The sequence below is a fragment of the Temnothorax longispinosus genome, chromosome 7 (assembly GCF_030848805.1).
Source record: "Temnothorax longispinosus isolate EJ_2023e chromosome 7, Tlon_JGU_v1, whole genome shotgun sequence".
Classification (NCBI taxonomy): domain Eukaryota; kingdom Metazoa; phylum Arthropoda; class Insecta; order Hymenoptera; family Formicidae; genus Temnothorax; species Temnothorax longispinosus.
The window spans coordinates 15,097,573-15,115,834 of record NC_092364.1 but is presented as its reverse complement, the minus strand read 5'-3'; the positions used below and the strand labels follow the sequence as shown (position 1 = coordinate 15,115,834).

The 18,262-nt window shown below is 37.1% G+C and overlaps 3 protein-coding genes across 8 annotated transcripts in view; 1 reads left to right on the top strand and 2 right to left on the bottom strand.

The window, feature by feature from the left end:
* LOC139816504 (uncharacterized) overlaps nucleotides 1-15,849 on the top strand; it is a 178,789-nt gene extending 162,940 nt beyond the window's left edge. The window contains exon 4 of the transcript XR_011733029.1: nucleotides 15,719-15,849. The gene's annotated coding sequence lies outside the window, so the exon portion shown is untranslated. The remainder of the gene's footprint in view (nucleotides 1-15,718) is intronic.
* The window catches only part of Glurib (Glutamate receptor IB), a 221,917-nt gene that overhangs the window by 54,790 nt on the left and 148,865 nt on the right, over nucleotides 1-18,262 (bottom strand). For all 4 annotated transcript variants that reach the window (XM_071784019.1, XM_071784017.1, XM_071784018.1 and 1 more), the window contains exons 3-4: nucleotides 15,711-15,838; nucleotides 13,677-13,806 (exon numbers count right to left, since the gene is read on the bottom strand). In XM_071784019.1, coding sequence (XP_071640120.1) covers nucleotides 13,677-13,806; nucleotides 15,711-15,838 — 258 coding nt within the window. The remainder of the gene's footprint in view (nucleotides 1-13,676; nucleotides 13,807-15,710; nucleotides 15,839-18,262) is intronic.
* LOC139816501 (facilitated trehalose transporter Tret1) lies at nucleotides 594-9,832 on the bottom strand. Of its 3 annotated transcripts, none has more exons than XM_071784060.1 (5): nucleotides 9,448-9,832; nucleotides 3,442-3,684; nucleotides 2,969-3,337; nucleotides 1,860-2,662; nucleotides 594-1,334 (listed from the first exon to the last, which is right to left on the bottom strand). In XM_071784060.1, exons 2-5 carry the CDS (start codon nucleotides 3,482-3,484, stop codon nucleotides 1,185-1,187), a joined length of 1,365 nt encoding a protein of 454 aa, XP_071640161.1. In that variant the 5' UTR covers nucleotides 3,485-3,684; nucleotides 9,448-9,832; the 3' UTR covers nucleotides 594-1,184. The 3 variants fall into 3 exon arrangements, with proteins under 3 accessions (XP_071640161.1, XP_071640160.1, XP_071640162.1); XM_071784059.1 differs by having other exon boundaries at nucleotides 9,553-9,832; XM_071784061.1 differs by having other exon boundaries at nucleotides 3,442-3,539; nucleotides 9,553-9,832.

Here is an 18,262-nt window from a genome sequence, read left to right as displayed (position 1 = left end):
TATGCGGTGACACAAATATCAAGATAATATAGGAACCACGCAACGAGATGTATTTACCAATATTTAAGGTAGTAGACTTTAAGATAGGATTAAGGAGGCCAGCGAATTCACGTTGCAAATGCGTTTTTAATGAGAACTTAACTTGTCCGATCGAACATACGAATCTCGTCGTATACGATATCGCTACTAAACGATTCTCTTTGCGGAGTTCGAGCTTTACGATCAAACAAGACCAATGATTTTCCCCCGCGTCGTTTCTCCCTAGTGCTTTCACCGGCTCCAAATGCGATTTAACACCATTATCGATGTTATACAATTTTGAAACTTTATGTAAAGCACATAGAACAAATGATTAAATGGAAAAAAGCTCTTTGACATAAAAATATAATAAAAGAGAAAGACTAATTGGATTCTAAATATGATTTAAATATGCAAATATTTATAATAATTGTAAATATCGTTGAAAACATACATGAACATTAAATGTTTCGAACTTTATTCAATTGCTCGAGAAAGTCAAATTAAATTTAATAGTAATATATCATAACAAAATATGTATGCCAGTGTCAACTAAAATTCGCAGAAACGGTAAAAGCATTTATACTTAATTTTTATTATTTTATACATGCTAATTTTATTACGGAAATATTTAATTTTTCTCCGTTATCTTTGTGTTAAACAAATATATATATATGCGCAATAAGTTGTCTTCATAAAAAAATATAAGAATATAAATCAACACATTGATGAAAATCTTGAGCAAAGTTATTGAAATTTTCTCTCATTTGAATTATTTCACAGCTCACTATTTTTATAAATTTTATTTTTGAAATAGCATTTGCTATCTGTTTTCTACATCAAGATTTTTCTACATAAATGTATATACATGTGTGTACCATCACAATACTGGCTAATTATTCATTTGTGAATGCATAGACCTAAATTATTATAATAATGGTACATATTTAAAAAATGTAAACTGGACTATCATTATAATTTAACAGAAACATTATCTTTCTAATATTTTTATAATCTGAATATAATCTCTGAATGTTGATATTGATAAAATTGAGTCAAGTCTTATTTCGCGTGTTAGATATGCGTTGTGAAAGTGGACTTAAGTGGATCTTTGGATTATTCATAATGCCACTCCTGTTTTTTTAATATAGTTGTCTATATATACGTCACTCTTTGTCTCGCAATTCCAATTGTATCTCTTCTAAGGTTTTGCCTTCGGTTTCGGGCACAAATAGGTAAATTAATACCCATATAAGAAACGTTATCGCGGTGAACGTCCATAATGGTGCGAACGTGCCGTATAACTCTTGCACGACCTACAAACACAGTACAAATGATTTCTACTATTATATAATTTCACTACATAATATTAAGTAATAGAAAGAAAGTCATATAAGTTTGAAAAAATTATTTCTCGTTACACTTTAAACGTGTAATGAGCCATTCTATTTATTAGATGGATATAATATACGCATTTATAGCGAGAAAGCTTTTTAAATAGCCGGTATGTTATTAAAATTGCAAATCTAGTTTTAGAAAAAATTCCTTATGCAGATCTTTTTAATAGGCAATAAGATATTGATCGTTTAATAAAATGATGTAATTTGCATATTTATATAGGTAATGTAATGTTTCTTAACATTATTAGAGGTAAAGACTCCTTTTTGGCCGTCAGGACTATTAAACCGATGTTATATCATACCGTGCTCTGTATAATACTATTACGAAGCAAAGAATCCTTTTTGGTTAAACCTCTTAACTGATCGTTGCTGTCGATAACCCGCTTACCGCGGCTCTCGTTCGCGAAAACAAAATCGATTCTTACAGAGACGTCAACGTACCTGATAGAACTTCACAATGGCGGTGGTGCTTATAGCGTAGTAGAGAGCATTGAGCACCGCGGCGGGTACTCTGACCTCGACGCCGAAGATCTCGCCGATGTATGCCAGCGGTATCGGATTAAGGCCGAGTCCGAAGCCGAGCACGTAAATCACCACGAAGACCGTGGGCACCCACTTGAATCGAGAGACGTCGTAACCGCCGGACTGCAGCTCGAAGAAAATGGCTATCGTCGCCAGCGATACCACGCAAATCGGCGCGGCGATCAGCAGCAGGAGTCTCTTGCCGGTGAGACGCACCACCGACACGCAGACGCTACCAGCCAGAACGATGCCGACGCCGGTGATGATGATGCTGGCGTTGGTCGAGATCTCGAAGCCGGCCTCGTTGTATATGTACGACTGGTATGCGAGTATCGGCGCCGCGCCGGTCAATGTCAGCCCGCTCAACAGTATCAGAGCGATACGAAAGGCTCGCCTGTTATGCGCCTTGGTGATGATCTCCTTGAACATCTCTCGGAGAGTCAGCTTGCTGCACTTGTCCTCGGTCTCCACGATTCTTTTGATCTCTTCGAGCTCCTCGTCCACGTTCTCTTTACCCAGGGCCCACTTAAGGGTCTTCTCCGCGGGACCGAGTCTATTCTTCCGCGTGAGAAACACCGAGCTCTCGGGTAACCACATGAAGGTCAGCAGGAAGAACACCGGCGCGCACAAGCTTATCATTGCCATCGCGAATCGACTGATCCACAGACCGATCGCGTAGATGAGCAGCATCCCGATGTTGAGTAGTACAGCCATTAAAGTACCTGAAGGCCTTGCCTTATTCAGTGATGAAACATTTAAAAATACTAACTAATCGCGAACAACGTCATTCAAGTGCAGTTTAACAACGATTGCGAAATATATGATCGTTACTGTTGAACGTAAAACCACATAGGTTCGTAATCTTTTAAAAAATATATAAACTAAAGATGCCAGTTATCATTTATAACATATTTGATGTTAGTGAATAAATATCTAACATTTATATATATTTAAAACGATAAATATGTTATTGCAATTAGGCTAAGCACTGAACATTGATGACGCATCCAAAACAGCTGATACCACACCTAAAGGACCTCTGGTTCGCTTGCTGCTGATCTCGCCGAGATACATCGGCATTACAGCGTACGTTATTCCACATCCGATGCCCGCGAGTATCCGTCCAGCATATATGGCCGGTACAGACGTGGATAACCCGATGAAGATCCACGAGAGGATCTTCGGTCCTGTAGTGACTAGCAAGGTTCCCTTACGTCCGATATTGTCCATCAGTATGAATGGTACCAATGAGCCGATGCCAACTCCCACGTACATGAGATTCACGATCCAAACGATCTCGTCGCTCGTCACCTTTAAGGGATCCTTGTCGTTGAACTTCGATATGGTCGGCGTGCTCCATCCTTCGTGGAGGCCGCAATCGATGATTAAAATACTGCCTGGGAAGCGATCACACGTAAGAGTTTTTCCAGAGGTCATTCGCGAGTGATTAGGTCCAGGCGTCGCGTCGGTGTCGCACGCGCGATCCCAACTGAATACTTACATACGAATCCAATCAACGTTTGCCGCAATATCCCGCGGTCCATTGTGTCCAATGATGTTCCTCTGGCTCAGTTATTGTTTTTATTGAATTTGATCGCGCTATGGATTAAACGGAGTAGAAAGTAGTTGCTGCTTCGAAAATAGCCCGCGCACGAGGAATATATAATACAACTTAAATAGCATCTCATGTGTTTACGAACGAGTACTTGTTCCTTCAGTTTCCAGTTGTCGATGTTATAAATATCTATTACATAAATATTATTGTCGCAAGCGATATCGCAGAAGATGATTCATACATAGATTTTATTTGCTCTTGAGATTTACTTGGGCTTAAAAGAATTACTGTATAGAAACAGCCAAACAAAGTGATTAAAGGTTTACTTCATCCAGCTTGTGTATACTCCGGTTTGAGATTGAAAGCTAAAACGGCACGAAGATGCAGGGGATTGAAAATACGAAATTCCATCTTTGCTAATTATCGCGATCGCGGGAACGCGCAGCGGGGCTGATCCTTCTAATCTAGCGACACGGCCGACCTCCGAGCCAAACGGAGATAAAGCCAACAAGGGTACTAACTAGATTCCGCGCTACATATCTCCCGACTGAGGGTGCGATACGGTCACACGTGTAAACGGCTACGTCTGCACGCATGACCGCTGCCCGCCGCGGTCGGAGAGCACTTGCTCCTGCTTTGTGGCACGCGATGCGATGCCTCCCGAAACGACAGTTTATGGCCGGCCGTACAATACACCTATTAAGTGACGGAGGCCGAACCGGGTGCGTTCCTTAACATGAATTTATTGCCGTGAAATTCATACACACTTTGACGACTCGCTGTCCAAAACAGAATATCCGTCTGACAATGAGTGGATGCACGTCAACGTATAACTGGTTAAGAAAGACTAGTTAGCTCGACTATTAGTTGTGAAAAGAAATCCAATTCCTACAAAATTTACCAGCGATTATTACCGGCTTTGATTGATAATTGTTTATTTTAATTTATACACGGTGGCGCACATAAAATCGGCCCCAAACGCAAAATACAGTTTTGAAGTTATATTTCATATTTCCGCGCGCATGACACTATTCGATGCTGTCGCGTATGCACATATGAGTTCAGTAAACCTACATGCTAAAAAAACTATAAAAAAGAAAAAACTGAATGAACGAATATAACTGTAAAACGATATTTTGCGTTTGGAGACGGTTTTATGTGCGTCACCCTGTATAATAACACATTAACTATAATAACGATATAACTTTTACATATTAATATTTATAAATAGACTTTAATTATCTTATTAAGCGAGTCATGACCGATTATGATAAACAATCAGATAAATAGGAAATGCGCCAATATACGGTCGAGCTGGATCTTTTGTGCCTAATAATATTATTCACGTGAATTTAAAAATACGTTTTCTCGCTTTAGCCCAATTATATATTGGTACATTTTCTATTTATGATTGTTTAATTATCTACCTCGGAACCTAGCACCCGCTCTATCAAAAAAAAATTCGGATAAACGGCACAATTAAGTGATAATTTAGTGCTAATTTATTGCTCTAGTCCTGAATTTTATACTCCTATCCATTCGCAGGAAATTAATATCAAAAGTCGGGATGCTGCCTTTACGTCAAGCTAGCACTCTCACTCCTGAAAAACACGTATAATAGAGTACCGTAAACAAAAAACTCGATACACCAGCATTTTTGTGCTAATTTTGTGCTGTAAAATACTACAAGGAAATGTCGAAAATAGTGAATGGTTATAAATATACCGAACCGGTTACCGTAACTGCATAAGGTCAAAATTAAAAAGTTATATGACCATACAGGTATAACATTAAATTGTTTCTCCAATCAAATACTCATAAAATATTTTATTTTGGAATTTATTGCTCACGAAACAATATTTTAAAAATTCTCGAAAACTCAGAAAGTACAAAAATACAGGAGTAAACTATATTAAACAAATTAGTTACTGGTGCGGACTGTTGTATTAAAATAATCCTAGAATTTAGTGCTCTTAAAATATCCTGGTTCCAAATTTATTACTTACTGTTTAACTTAACAAAGTCGATCGATATTATGGCGGTGCCAGTGTCACGTACAAGAATAAAGTATATTAAACAAATTAGTTGCTGTGCTGAACTTTGGTATTAAAATGGTGCTAGAATTTAGCGCTCGTAAAATATTCCAGTCCTATCATTTTAATACCAAAGTCGACACATCAATTAATTTGCATCAATTTAATATACTTTACTCTTGTATCTTTGTGGGTTTTTGATAATTTTAAAAGTTGTTTCGTGAGCAATAATTTTAAAATAACGTATTTTACGAGCATTTAATGATAATTTGATTTGGAGGATGAGTGAATTGGAGAAACGGTTTAATGTTATACCTGTATGGTATAACATTTTATTTTTGATCGTTTTGTTTTTATGCAGTTACGGTAATCGGTATCGGTACATTCATAATCATTCACTATTTTCGATATTTCTTTACAGTATTTTACAGCACAAAATTAGCACACGGAGAGAATTTTCTCTTAAAATTTACCCTGAAATCATGGTAATTGTGGGACATGTACCACCAAGAATTTTATGCGAGCTATTCTGATTAATATCTACCGTAATAAAAAATATTAATATCTATTACATTAAAATATAAAATGTTTGATTAATTTTACTAAAATATATCTAAAAAATTTCAATAATTTTTTAAAATTTACCAATCTGCTTGGTAATTTTTATCACGTTGTTTGTGTAAAATGTCTTTTGTATATTTTAAAAATTCGTTGGTTGCCAAGTTGTCCCAAGTTTGTAGTGAATTTAAGGGTAAAATATAACAAAAAATTCTCTCCGTGCACAATTCTGGTATATTGGGTTTTTGTTTACGGTACTCTATACGTGTTTTTCAAGAGTGGCGGTGCTATCTTAACGGTGAAGGCAGCACTCCCACTTTTGATATTAATTTCCTGCAAATGCGAATGGATAGGAGCACAAAATTCAGGATTAGAACAATAAATTAGCACTAAATTAACACTTAATTGTGTCTCGTATACTCAGACTTTTTTTTAATGATGAAAGTGCTAGGTTTATAGAGGTTAATTATCTTACTTTACATAAACATAGAAATAATTATGTATAATCAACGAAGTGATCATTCTGGTACATTTAATTCAATCAAGGTACAATAGTATAAACCGCCTTGCATTTATATATACCTTGCCCCATTCCATTTGACTTGCCATGTTCGACGATCAAAATATCTTTAAATAAATGAGATCAGGAAACCCTTTTAGGGAATAGAGATAGTTTCTCACAATTTGAATTGAAAAAGCATTACAACTTCACTAACAAAGTCGTATACATTCGGAAGTTCAAATACATACTTCTGCAAGTGTTCGAACTATTTTACATTGTATTCTTTTCCATTACTACATGCTTATCGTCTAATTGCTGTCATTTAACGATAATAAAACCTGTTTTTATTTTGCTGTTAGCAGGTTTATAATCAACATAATATATATATTATATATATTCTGCACAATATATATATATATATATATTCTGCTTTTTAACAGACTTTAAATGATGACTCATTAATGAAAAATTTGATCTACCACTTACGACGGTACGTGCCGGAAGATTCTTACGTTTTTAAAATAGAGATGCAATTAAAATTGTACCGTGTTCGATTGTGTATAAGACATCGTATTCTATAAAATAATTCGTCCCTCCTCGTTTCATAACGATTAGAAAATGCTAACACGTTGAACTTAGAACATTGCGCAATATGCAATCATGCAACTTTGTAATTATCGCTGTTATGTAATAACGTGCAATTGCAAATAACGATAATTTCAAAGATTTATTGCTTTAATAATACACGGATCGTAACTGCGATAATTACATGTAATATTTAGTTCTCTTTTCCTCTTGTGATGATATTCGTGGGTTTAAAGCGAGCAGCAGGCTGTCGTAAGAGTAGAAAATAGAAAGGACCTGCTTATTCGAATCGGCTAGAACACGTTAAGGGACATTTAACTTGATTTACAATTAGCAACCGAGCGCTATTTAGAATCTCTTCTGAGCCTCTAGTCTGGTTCTGGAACCTGGTTCCCTCAGCTTAAACAGGAACCTTCGACAAAACCGGTCAAATTCTCAAAACCAGTTAGTTTACGTCCTTTTATCTTGCTGAAACAGGTTGCCAAAACGATCGGGACACGCCGAGTCGTTGCATCGGCATGGCGGTTTATACCGAGACGTCGTCCAGCCACTTATCATCAACCAAGGTGCAAGAAGAAAGGCCCATGATTATTACCCCAAGGTCGTCACGTCCGGAGGTGCACGATATTTCATCTTAACTGCGTAGTCGATGAACGGTTAATCGCAGCCTCTCCCGATTCGAGAGACTCACTCTGCGCGTCTTGGGTTATGTATAATTAATTCCACTAAACATGACTTATTTTTCATTAATATCAAAAATAACTGATTTAGTAAACAAAGCTGATTAAATTATAGGTTTTTAATAAAGGCATGATTATTCAGAAATTAATTTCTACGCGTACATTTTTCGTTTAATTTTACGTAGATTTTATTTTATGTTAAAATCAATGAATTAAAAGTTTTTAATTTGAAGATAACGAAGATATTTATAATACTGAAAATTACAAAGCAACAAATAATGGCCTTCTACATTCTCATTAGGAAAAAAAATCCCCAAAATTTATAGAAACAATTAGTTTCTCACAATTTGAATTGAAAAAGCATTACAACTTCACTAACAAAGTCATATACACTCGGAAGTTTAAATGCTTCTGCGAATATTCGAACCATTTTACCTTGTACCCTTTTCCATTACTACATGCTTAGAATTTTAAATGTCTTTATCTAAAATGTCTTTGTCATTAAAACAAAACGTTTCTATAATAGTCTTTTAAACGTTATCTTATCGGAAAAGAAACGTTCCATCGAACGTTTTTCGAATGGACATTTTTACTCATAAGAAACATTTTTAGAAATCGGTTATAAAACATTTCGGAAAAACGCTTATAAAACATTTCTGAAACGTGTATGTACTACCTGGGATATTGTCTAATTGCTGTCATTTTCTTAACAATTACTTTGCATATCGAATTCTTTAGAAAGTGAGTAGCGATCGATATATGAGCGAGTTATTGTATTTTCCTTAAATTGATATAGTATAAAGTAATCGACACTTTCCATTGTGCTAATTAAGCTATCGCTGTACCGCGATATACGATGTTTCATTACTCACATCGAATATAATAAATCATTTTGCGCGTATGCGTTACAAGCATTCTCTAACATGAAACTCGAACGAACGTTGACCTGATTAATTGACAGATATAGACATAGGAGTTATTATGCGAACACGCATATTTTATCTCAATCACGTCGTTACACCTGATTTAACAATGACATGCCATTATCACGCGAGGATTTAATTCGCTTTGATCAGCGAGCTGTTACTTAATCATGAAAGGTAGTTAAATGTAATTGGGAATTACTCAATCATGCCATTTGATGGATATTGAACGAATGATGATATCCGAATCACATTTTTCAAGCATGGTTTAGACAAAGGATTACGATAATATAATATAAACACTGATATTACCTGTTGTTTATTTCCGTATCTGAATCTTTAATCTGTTAATTCTCTTACACTAATCTAGTTTTGCGAGGCAGATTTTCTTAAGCCTGATTGTCTGGCGGTTAGTACTTATGATAATTTTTTCTAGTAGCCGCACTCGGAACTAACGCACTGCGCATGTATGAATATAAATAACGCATACATTATTAAATCGCTGCATCGTCTTTCAAAGATGGAATTCTGAAGTTAAAATGAATTTCCCTGTCAGAGAAATTTTTTTTTCCTTTAATAAGAGCTATTCCTGCCTATGTCCAACTGTTTCACAATGGCACTAATGAAAAAAACTTCTGAGTTTTTTTTAATTATGATTCTAAATGATATACTTCATGACAAATTTGGCCTCGGATTTATCGTCTAATTTTCACCCAAAAGCGCGAAGCACGCGAAGCGAAAGTGTACTCGCAGAAATAATTATATCGAGAGTTCACCTTGATGAAGCACCTGTCACTACCACGATAGTCGAGAATGAGATGCCGAGATCTCGACGCGCGTCGGCGACAACGACGCCGTTGTCATTCTGAAAGACGCCGGAAAGGAAACTGAGCCTGACTCTGATACGCAGGCACGTCACTGCGATTTTAATCGAATCCCCTCCCGCGTCCCGGACGAGGGAACGACAACGTGGCCTGTAACCGCTAATTACTTTCCCGTACTATTTCTCGCGCGCGCGTGCAAGGCTTTTTCCGTATAGTTTTTCACATTGTTCTTCTATCAGTTAACCGCCTTTTAGTGCCAGGCGTGCGGAACGCGTGCGTATGTCATGCACGTATCGCGCGTTTTGAAAATTGCTCCGTTTTTTCCCACTACTTCGGCAAGCGGGCGTGACGGTGTGGGTGGCAAATGGCGGGAATGCCTGGGAAAACTGATATGCACGCTATTAATTCGTTGTTATTGACTGCGTCTAGGTTTAACTTCGGGATAAACGCAATAACGCGTGTGTTTCCGCTTCCACGTGCAAACATTTGCGCATAATTGAAAGCGAGAACGCAATCTATAAACGTTTATTCTATGTCTGTGACATGTTTATTCAATACCTTATCTGAGCGAGTACCGAGCGAGAAATGTAAATTGCATATTTTTATTCCAGTCATTATGTCGCGCTGGCCGTGATTTTTGCTGTTAAATCTATAGGAAATCTTGTAAGAAGGACTTACGTAAATGGAATTACAAAATTACTTCTCGAAGGTAAAAAATTATTCACATTGGATTTCAACCTCGGGTGATAAAAAAATGTGAGCCTTGTTCGGGGAAAAAGTCATTTTCATCCTTGAGCAAAGTCATGGCAGGCTGCGGGTTAATTTCATGTTTAATGTGGATAACATTGAAGCGCGCCAGACGTTTCTAACATATATCACCGCACACGTGTAGGAGTTTCCTGCTTCTAAAATTCCAGAAATAATCGAGGAAGCTATCTCGAATGTCAACAGTATTACGCCTGTTCAAATATCGTCGGTTAATATCGCTAATTTCAAAGGCATCATGACTTAGAAGTCTGATTTAACAATTATACCGCAAACAGGAAAATTTAATGGAACGTAATTCGCCGAACTTTCTCTCGATCATTCGCGCAATCGGTTCTACTTCAATGCGAACGGTCGACCTGACCGAGAGCGATTCATTTTCCTGTGCGGCAGCGACGCAATCGAGGAAACATCTGACACGTGTCTTAATTTCGAAATTGCATCGGTGATGTTCCACGCGAGCAACATCGCGTGTCAGATTGATTTAAGGGCGTCATTGTCGTTATGCCGCGTGATTCCCAGCGTATAAGTTGAGAATGCTGAGAGCAATGTGTGCAATTTTTCAAAGCACGTTTCATTCTTACGTGTTCATCTCGACTTGATAATTCGTTTCGCTTGCCGTAATCCGCGTAGTCTCCGCATATTAATACTCTTGCGGGTTTCAACCACATGATGTAATTATACATGACGTGTCTTTATATGTATTAAAAAGCGACTTTACTATTTAAATAAGTTTTTTACCGCAAAGATCTGATTAGAGATCTATTCAAGGAATAAATGTGTGTTACAATACGTATCATTTAGTTAATGACTATTTAGACATGTTCTACGAATCTATATGCGTAAAGTTGGATATTTAAATATATATAAATGCCAATATATAATTAATAATCATCTATCATGGATTGTAATTGTTGTAATTTCAGTTTTTAAAAATATGGATATGAAAAAATTGAATTTCTTCTAATTGTTACACTTGCATTATTAAAAATAAGCAGAATAATTATTTATCTATGTCACCGAATTTAAATTTATCAAAATTATATTAATTTGAAAATTCTCTATTAATACAAATGTATAATAGAAATAACTAGTTGTGATATATATAGATGTGTTCATTGAAAGTAATAAGAACTATCATTTAAACTGGCATTTACTTTTTATCACGTTTATCGTTCACAAAGAAAATGTGATGTACGCCATTAAAGAATCATTACATACAGCTATTTAAACGTTTTTTTATTACATTCTGTAATGTAATTATTGATGTAATATTTTTTTTGCGATTTCATCATTAATTCAGGTGCGCGAGATATTATCTGCAAGGTATCAACCTGAGAAAAGTCGAGATAAGTGACAAAAAATTTCCCATGAAATCCAGATGATTCTCTGAATGCTCATCGTCGTCTTGCTCCTTTCCTCATACCTGCTTTAATCGGGAAACGGCATGGTTAAACTACGTCAGATAGCGACAACTGGAACAGACGAGAGATGAGGTGGAGGCGGGAAGGTAGGAAGGAAAGAGGTCGTTCAGAGCGCGCGGAGACAGCACGATAGTCCCTAAAGTATATTTGCATTTGCATTCGGTAATTAAACTCCCTCCGTTTCTCCGCGATACTAGACTACCTCAAGCTCGTTCTTATCGGAGTTTGTCGAAGAAGAGCAATTGGTCGGCTCGTGGAATTCCAAATGGCTTTCTCGTGCCCGAGGCACGTGACCAAGTTATAACGGCCGGAAGTCAGCGAGATACAAAACTGTCTAGCGATCCGCGGTGATTAATCGTTCCGTTCAGTCAAAGTTACTCCACGTTCCATTAATTAAGTAATTAAACCGCTGTCGCTTCGCCTCCAGCATCAAGATTGACATGAGATTTCGTACGGAACAGATCGGGGAAGAGAGTCTTGTTACAATTTGCGTTAGTTACCGTTCCGCTGCCGTTTCGAGTTACGTCAGCGCGGCGTATTCGCGAGTTTGATTCGACCTCGGCAATGCCGACAATTGTTACGAGGCACTTAAACATTAGCGTGTCCTATTTTAAAGCATTATTTGATAAATCGTAGCTTTAAAATGTATTTCTTCAGATAGCAAATTGTTGAGATAACAATTCCAATGGGACAACATATTTGAATTAATATTTTACTGGAATGTTATCCATGTAAATTAGATAAAAAATAAAAGACAAAAACCTTACTCGGAACTATGTGCAATTTGTTTTTCGAGACATTATACGCTTGATTTATTTTTCTCTCGAACTATACTTGTGCATTGGTGTAAGTCGACATTTTTTATGCGATTACTAATATAAAGACTAGATGAAATTAGTAATCATGAATGCAATTACATGAAAAAGTGGTACGCAGAAATTCATGTTTCTCTTTTCTCTTTTCAATGTCATGTTTAAAACCATGAGCGTCAGACGTTGAACCATAAAATACACACGCGAATGCGTATGATGCTTATCCGAATCAGTTAAAAATCATATAACTTTAACAACGAGAACAGAAAATGTAGAGAAAATACAAGTAATGTAAGTAGTTAATTAATTAGGAGTAACATTTTCGTGATGTAATTCACTTTCAAGCAGAAACACGCTGCTGCAAGGAGGCATTAACCGTGACCATGTTTCATAATCATACATTATTCCGCTCACATGATTTCAGTGTAGAATTTTAATTCACGTATCGTGTTAGCCTATTTTAGACGAAATACATTTCGTCAGAATTCAGGATAAAATTCTATTTGTATTTTTCTATGTATCGTGTAACACAACAAATATTTGTGAAGAATCAAAATGCACGCATATATAAAATATATACACACTAAAATATACACACGTACCTACGTCAAAATGTACATATCAAACAGAATTTGGAATTCCGTTTTGAAAAGTGAATTGTAGATCTGGACTTTACGAAAATTTTTCCCTTCTTTTCTCTACGAAATAATTGCTCAGAACTCTGATTGTTTATGTATCCTGTTTTTAACAGCATTCGCCTTACGAGCTTATATCTTTTACATAGATATATATACAAAGATACGTTGTGTCAGGCCGGATACACCGCGCGTTTTTATTCCGCGCAGAAGCAGTCGGGGGAATCCACTCGATATCCCATGTCTGCGATATCGGCAAAGTTGGCCACGAGAGACCGAGCCTACTTGGCAGATATAATAAAGAGAGAAATATCGCAGGGGGCGGAGGCGAAAAGGCGCGAGCTGCAGCGAGCTGTATGCGCGCCGCAGCAGCCCGCGGGCTACGCGCGGGCTGTAAAATGAGAAATGCATGAGAAAAGCCGCAGGGGTAAAGGACTTACCATCGTGGGAGTCATAGAGGTAGATGATTTTCTTCCAACCGTAGTATCGCACCGTATCGATGATAGCGCGATGGTAATCCGGTCGCATACTTATAGCGAAATCCAGGAGACCCGAGGATGGCGTCAGGACCTGGATAGACACACACACAATAATCCCGGTGCATTTTCGGTGCGTCCTTACGATCGTTGTGAAATTTTCAACAGGCAGCAGCCGTACGTCATCCATTTAGCGCGCGCTGCCGAAATTAATTCTACTTAGGAGGGAGAAAGGAGGATCCGTCGAAACTTTAATCTGAGCCGGTGCAATCGAGCTCCTACCACTCGTGAATTCTCTTTGAAACTTAATTCCTCGCGAATGCGCAACTGGTGCATGCGCGTAGTGATTTACTACCCCGAAATATATGCCTTTTGGTACTAATTTCAGTTGTCGAGTCCCGACTCGGCTTTTTCGGGTAAAATATTTATACGCGCTTCAGATATGCGCGGCTACGAGATTTTCGAAGGCAGGTTTAAATTCTACGAGATGTAGCGATTTAGAAATAAAAAGCTTTCTAAAGTAAAATGTGGTATTCTCTTTATTGATCCTTCAGATGACGTTAAAAGGAAACAAATACTGTATCGCGGTATTAAAAATTAATCATCGTCCAATTAAAATGATCATATCCGCGCATTGAATTTCCAATGGTAACCGATAACACCTCTCTTTCTTGAGAGCGAGACAGCGATGCAAACGCAGTGCAGGTAAAGATCTCATGGAAATTGAAAAAGGATTTTCTCTATATAAATGGCCGTTCCTGGCGAACCGTAATTGGCCAAAAAAAAAAAGGAATAGAAAGCCGAGGCGTCGAATCAGCATTACCGCGCGATTACCATTTAAACGACATCGACGTTCGTTACGCGTACATACATATATACTTATACCGCACGGAAATATATCGCGGGAAAAATACGCACACAACGGCCCGAAATACTCACGAGCCCCGACGTTCGTCCTATAGAGAGCACAGTGCGATATCAGTTTACAGCGCGCGCGATAAATGCAGCCCCCGCAATTCGAGCCGGCGAATAAATTTTCGGTGAGCCAATTCATTTCGAAATTCATTCTTGTAATATGTATATACGTATATACGTATATCGCATACATATTTACGTATTTATATGGATGGCCGTATCGACCAAATCCATCATCATGCATCTCGCGGCGCGCTGCTAATTATCAGTTGCAACGCGAAACGAAACTATTGATTCTGTACATGACAATTATTGTCAAATATGCGTATCGCGTGGCATGTATTTCCCTCCTTTTTTTTTCTACGTCGAATTGATAAGTGGGATGGAAAATTTATGCATCGACTGTAAGCTGTTTCATAGACACGTGACTTAAGCGCCAATCTCTCGGCGCCTTTACATATACTCGTCGATGTAATTTAAATTTAACGAGATTTGAAATTTAATGGGAATTATTATGTAACATGACTGTTAAAAACCATTTACGCGTTACATATTTCAACAAGCTTAAAAAATGCACGGGATAAAATCTAAATTTCGTGTATAATTTTTTTGAAGCGGAACCGGTTTGTAATAATTCTTTCAACTTTTCTTCTGCTTCACGTTCTGCTTCAGGGTATCAAAGAAAAGATATGCGGAGTGCGAAATACAAGATTATAAAAGGAAAAAACACCGCGGAAAAACAGGTTTCATGAATAAAACTTAGATTCAAATAAGAATTCGATTCATTACCCTGTTCTGAGGAAAAGTACTGGCTATAACTGATTGCATAATTCTGTTTCGAGCGAAACAAATGATATAAATCTCACGAATTCTTCGAATCAATGACTTCATTGTTGTAAAACCCAGAACAATGTACATTATACGACGTATGTTATACAAATAAGATATAATTACTATCATTCCTGATATAATTCTAACAAATCATTTAAAATATTGTTAAAAAATTTTAAAATAAAAAATATAAGGTGATAAAGATGAGCTGTCTTTAATGCTATAAATGTAAAAGAAAAAGATATGTCTTACCTTTTCAGGGAACCAAGGTGTCACGAATGGCATTTGGAACGTGTTGCTGTATGAATGCAGCGTATCGAACGAGTCTGGACTCACGGCGCCCAACATCGAAAACACGCCTCTACTAAACTGGTTGCAGACTGCAAAGTGTAAAAATAACGATCGTTATTGATGAGAAAATATGAGAAAGAGATAATTATAGTCAATGTATAAAACGATTTTTTGGGGGAAATATAAGGTAAAGGTACCAATACCGATGGACAATATACCTATATCCGGACACCTTTATTATTTATAAGTATAACGCGAATTAAAATCAAAGATAACAGTATTTTTTCGTGTAGTTTGAAACTTCAGTCATAATATCCAAACGTTTATTTCCATAAATTTATATTTTTTTAAAGGTATCCACAGACACAGGTACGTGTCCAGGTATTGGTACATTTCCTACGCTTAAGTGTCCGGGTATTGGTACCTTTACCTTACAAAATACAAAAATACTTGATATCGTAAGATATCGTAAGATATTGAGCAAGCTGTATTTATGTTTAAAGAATTGTGTGCACAAGATAATAAAATCTTATTTGACATGTATTTGAAAAAAATGTTACATCGCGTATATACATGTGTTTACGCATCGTTATTATTTACGGGTTGTTATTATTTAACGTCCAACAAATACACACACTATGGGCTTTATAAAGATCGAGCGACCATCATATGATAGGTAATCTCATTGACCATTATCCGTGGTCTTCCACAAGGCACAATAATACCGCAAAAGTGTCAGCTTGCGGGACATACTGAACGCCTGCTGGATAGATCCGTTTTTATTAGCACACGTAGAGACAAAAAGGATTATCAATAAAAACAGCGTATGTGGCGGTCGAGCTACACACAAATCTAAATTTGATTACCACGTTAACAAAGTCGCTTTTAATAACGCGGGATAAACGATTGAGTAGGGAAAATTACAATGAATGGAAACGTAATATATTTCTTCGTCGATTTACGTTAATATTGAAAATAAAAAATGTTAATTCTTTTAACTTTCTTTCATATTATCCTTTATAAAATTACATTCAATTCTTTTTATTTTAGAAAACAATGAAAACACGACATTTTGGCATGTAAAAATTGATGCTGTTTAGAGCTGTGGTCGTTCAGTGCACCGTGTCAATAATATTTTTTTTTAATTCAATATTCAACGTTAAATCAATATTGAAGTTTTATTGGAATTCAACTGAAAATGGTAATACATAAAAAAATAACAGATGGTACATTAATGTTGATAGAACAAATAAAAAGAGAGCTAAATTGAGGTCATATACGTGTAATTGTGATTGTTACGTGGTATTGTATTGAATATGATTAATACGATAATTTAAGCATGGTGATGTACGTGTGTGTATGTTGTTTTTAACCGCAACGGTCGGCATACGTCCGAGATAAATGGCGATGATGGACAAACGCGATAAAACGTATAGAAGAACGGGACCATCTCGGAATAGGTGGAAGGAAAAAGGGAGAGTGACGGAGATAGGATATCGGTTGCACCGATTGCGAAGGTGAGGGAAGATCCAAACGATTGGAAGCGATCCAAAGGGAAGGTATGCGACGGATAAAAGAGTGCTGGGCTGGAAGAAAAAGAAACCGGGAAGGAGCTGTGGAAGCTGCAACCCCTACAAGTTAATCGCTAAAGAAGAAACTGACAAGACTCCGTGGCCGAAGATTTTTGCAACGTTCGTCTAAATGACCAAGAAACGTCGGTATTTTCGATGCTTAATGCGAATAACATTGCGGCCTTGCGCTTACAACAAGCCATTGTAACCCGATAAATGTGGCCGGCCACTGTTTATCATTTGACTTACGTTTCTTTCCCCTTTATTGAAAAATGCTATTTAAGCATTTTGATTTAACTTAATGTTAAACATCTCTGAAATGTGCGTCCACATCAATATCTATATTTAGTGTCAAGCAACAAAAAGTATTTTATATTTAAAGATAACTTGAATTTACGTTTATTTAAATTTAAGAAAAAGAAAATTCTTGAATTTTATTTTGAATTTTGTAGAATTTGACAAACAGGTATAATAAAGAAGATAGCACTTTTAAGGCACCATTTTATGCAATAAATTACATTTATGGCTTCCACCTTCGATTAAAAAGGAGAAAGCTTTTGTGGCCGCCCCATTGAGCCTACAAAGGAAATTACGCATACCCAGAGGCGGTGGCTTATTAACCATTTCGTTGTTATCATTACAGTACTCGTGTATAATTTCAAGTTACGCGCAGCCTACTTTATTTTAATTATTCTTTTATGCTCGCCCTCACGCTCAGCGTTCGTCCAGCGGGCCTGGGGTGAAAAAGGAACGAAAGGAAAAGAGGAGGTAGGAGACGGACGCCGTTTTTATTTTCGTTGTTCTGCGGCTACCACGTGTACGTGCAGTAGAGCAGAATTCAGAGATCCGGCGGCACGGCGGCCAGCATTTATTGTGGCCACCCCGAGGGTGCATTTATATTCATAAGCATAATGGGGCATCGTGATATATGCGCCCGCGCCT